A 3241-nucleotide genomic window follows, 5' to 3' on the forward strand; every position below is an offset into this window, starting at 1 on the left:
AAATAATTCCTGAGATAAGATCAATCATAAGTCGCTCTCTTGTCATATTTCACTCTGCTGGCTCCTATGGCAGCTAAGGCTGATAAAAACACCAGTTTATTCCACTTATCATCTAAAATCAACATGGGCGTCAAAGATAGAAGTGCATGAAATTGGCAAAATAAGAAGAAAACTTCGTGTTAGACCTAGAAAATAATGTGAACACCCCAACACTACTGCAGGGACAGGTAAATAAATTAGACGAAACCTGGATTCACTTGCAGTAATCATATAGTCGGAACTGTTCAGTAATTCCCTAGCAGCTTATTGGAAATATCATTAGGAAGGAAATTATTAGCCTTGATATTAAGGAAGAATTATCACCTGGTTTTGCATTTGGAAAGTCATTCAGGCTAGAAAAGTTTTTTCCATTGCATGAGGAATATTTCTGAAGAACAGCATTATCATTCTGAATGTCTTGGATAGATTTGGACTCAGCTGGCTGACATTCAACATGTCTAGATTTCGGAGAGATTTCCAAGAACGAATCAACTAAAGCATTTGCAAACTCCACATCATTTATATGGTAAGGGAAGACCTTAGCCTATCAGTGGACAAACATTTCAATTATCTAAGTTGAGTTTTGCAGTGGAATGTAACATCATAGGCTGCCATCTTACAAATAATTGTGGTACCTGACAGCATTCACTTTTTCCAAGAAGCATCTGTAGCTCATGTGTAAGACAACTAGTTGCCTCAGGATCATAAAAGGCTTTCCCTGGTGCATCCAATGCAGAGACACCTTTCTCGGGCAAGCAAACACGTACACTTGATGATGCCTTGTTCAACTTTTCTGCTATAAATGCAGCAAATTTCCTATTTTCACCTACTGTAGTACGCATTAGGGAAACCTGAAACATAGCATTCCATTATAACTGAAAAGGCACGCCACAATACTTATTTGATAGCTTATCAAATTGAAAGCCACACGCTTAATTGTGCAGTCACAACACACTACAATAATTTTTCGAACGTATGGCAGAATATCTCCTAATGACAACAAAAGCATGATGTCCTGAGAAGTTTTTCGAATAGCTAGCTATCTTTACTTGTTCTAAGTTGTGCAAGATGACATCAATCACACTATTCTGTTTCACGACCACATAATTGTCAAACTGTGAAAGGTAAGCGTTCCAACATTAACCTTTAGATAATACTACTGCTCAATATCTTATGGAATTCTTTTAAAGACAAACAAGGAGAAAAATGAAAAGATGAATCACCTGCTCATTATGTTCGTGAATCTTTCTTTGCTGAAAGTCAGGAGGTATGGTAGTTTTAGGACCAAAATTCACCATATCCAATGCTCCCACACTAAGAACCAAAGGAATCTTCTTCTCTAATATTGCATCAAATCGGGAACTATCACATGCCATAACACCTCCAACTACGTAATCTGCAACCTCAGTTGTCGTAATATCCAACACACCCTAAATAATTTAACAGATGAATATTAATCATTATCCAGAAAGAGATAATATATAATACTTCAGACAGCAGTAACATGTTTGCCCAGCCATTTCAGTGAACAAATTGCAACTCTCTACCTTCTTCGAAATGAATTTCCCTGGTTCGACCAATAGTTTGAAAGGATCAATTGCAATGAACTAATGAGGCTGCGCTTTGCATCCTGGCCAATGCATCACGCAAATGATTCCTATTTCCTTTGTAATTAACTGTATACCTAGTAAAAGTTTCAGAGATCAATAAATCCTACTTCACATACTATTTCCTTATAGTTACTGAATGCTAATGGCATTATAATATACTCCAAGTGTACTCTAGTTCAATTTATTATGAATAAGATGTATAACCATTTAAAATTAATGAAACAATAGTTAGAAGAATAATGAGGATCATAATTTTAGCTAGTTTTATACTGAAAGCATCGATACTCATTATCCAATCTCATTATGATAATATGCGAAGGCAAGCAAATATGAATTAGTTTATCATAATCATAATAATGAAGACGACAACAACAACACAAAATTGGAATGAAGATCGAACGTAAACAAATTATTTTCACTGGTATATCTGTTAAAAATTGAACACTCTCGATTTGGAATGAAGAATAAACTCCTCATGGAATTAGAAAAATAAATATAAATTACTATAAATGGGAAAGAATTCTATGTTATAATTAACTATTTAAGAAGTTGTACACAATTCAAAGCAATACATGAATGTACAAGAGAATGACTAACCAAAATTGCTTAGCATTTCACTACTGTTACCATTAGTATCATTGTTCTTCTTACTTATGTAATTTCAAAAATAGATGGTAAGATGTCCAATGGCCGGATGGCCCATTAATGAAATAGAGATTTGAAACAAAATACTACATAATAAAGAGATTTTAGTACTTTACACATAGTTAGGAGAAGAGGATTTATTGGTCCATAGAAGTATCAATTTTAGGGCTTTATAGTTCATTATAAGGGAAAAGAGGAAATATCAATACATTGCCTATTTATATAGGATTACCTGTATAAAACCTCCTCTAATAAGATCCTCCATGGCCCTGCCCCCGACACCAGTGGCGTGGAAAACCAAAGTCTCATATCCTTCTTTCTCTAATCTTTCTTTGACAACATTAACACAAGGAGTCGTAACCCCAAACATAGTTACACCAACTGTAAACTTTCCATTAGTGATGCTATGTTCTTTTGATTTTTCAAGCCCTCCAATCACCATTCCAGCAAATGCTGTGCCCCCATTAGATAGAACAACCTTACTAACACTGTTAATCCCACAAATATCTACAACTGAAGGAAATAATACCAAGTCTGATGTTCCAATATAAGATTCAGTTTGACCACTGGCAACTGTTGATATTATAATTTTTGGGATCCCAATTGGAAGAGATCGAAAGGCAGATGACAATAGAGATGTTCCTCCACTACCCCCAAGGCCAATCACTCCGGCAAGAATCTGGTCATTATGAGCTTTACTTAGGAAAGTTTCAAGAGCTTTACTCACGATTCCAATAGCTTGGCCTCTATCGTCTGGAAGCTGGACCACAGATTCTTCCCCTCGTGCATAGCATGAAAGCACATCCTTCCTTGGTACAAAATCAAAATCAGTACAATTATCTGCCCCCTTCAGGCTGGTTGACACATCAACAACTGTCACCCCTACCTATAAATCACCACATATAAGCATAAGGTTGATATCGATAAGAGGCTATGTTGCTCGAACT

At 35.9% G+C, this 3241-nt stretch overlaps 1 protein-coding gene across 1 annotated transcript; it reads right to left on the reverse strand.

Moving 5' to 3' along the window:
- Nucleotides 1-363: 363 nt before the first annotated feature.
- On the reverse strand, nt 364-3180 carry LOC107858540 (toMV susceptible protein tm-1(GCR26); the record flags this gene model as incomplete). The annotated part of the gene is given in 4 exon segments (XM_047405114.1): nt 364-583; nt 675-890; nt 1263-1469; nt 2527-3180. Coding segments are annotated over 4 exon segments (1297 nt in total), but the record flags the coding sequence as incomplete, so codon positions are not given.
- Between the last annotated feature and the right edge of the window lie 61 nt (nt 3181-3241).

Source organism: Capsicum annuum, unplaced genomic scaffold (genome assembly GCF_002878395.1).
Source record: "Capsicum annuum cultivar UCD-10X-F1 unplaced genomic scaffold, UCD10Xv1.1 ctg74024, whole genome shotgun sequence".
Taxonomy (NCBI): Eukaryota; Viridiplantae; Streptophyta; class Magnoliopsida; order Solanales; family Solanaceae; genus Capsicum; species Capsicum annuum.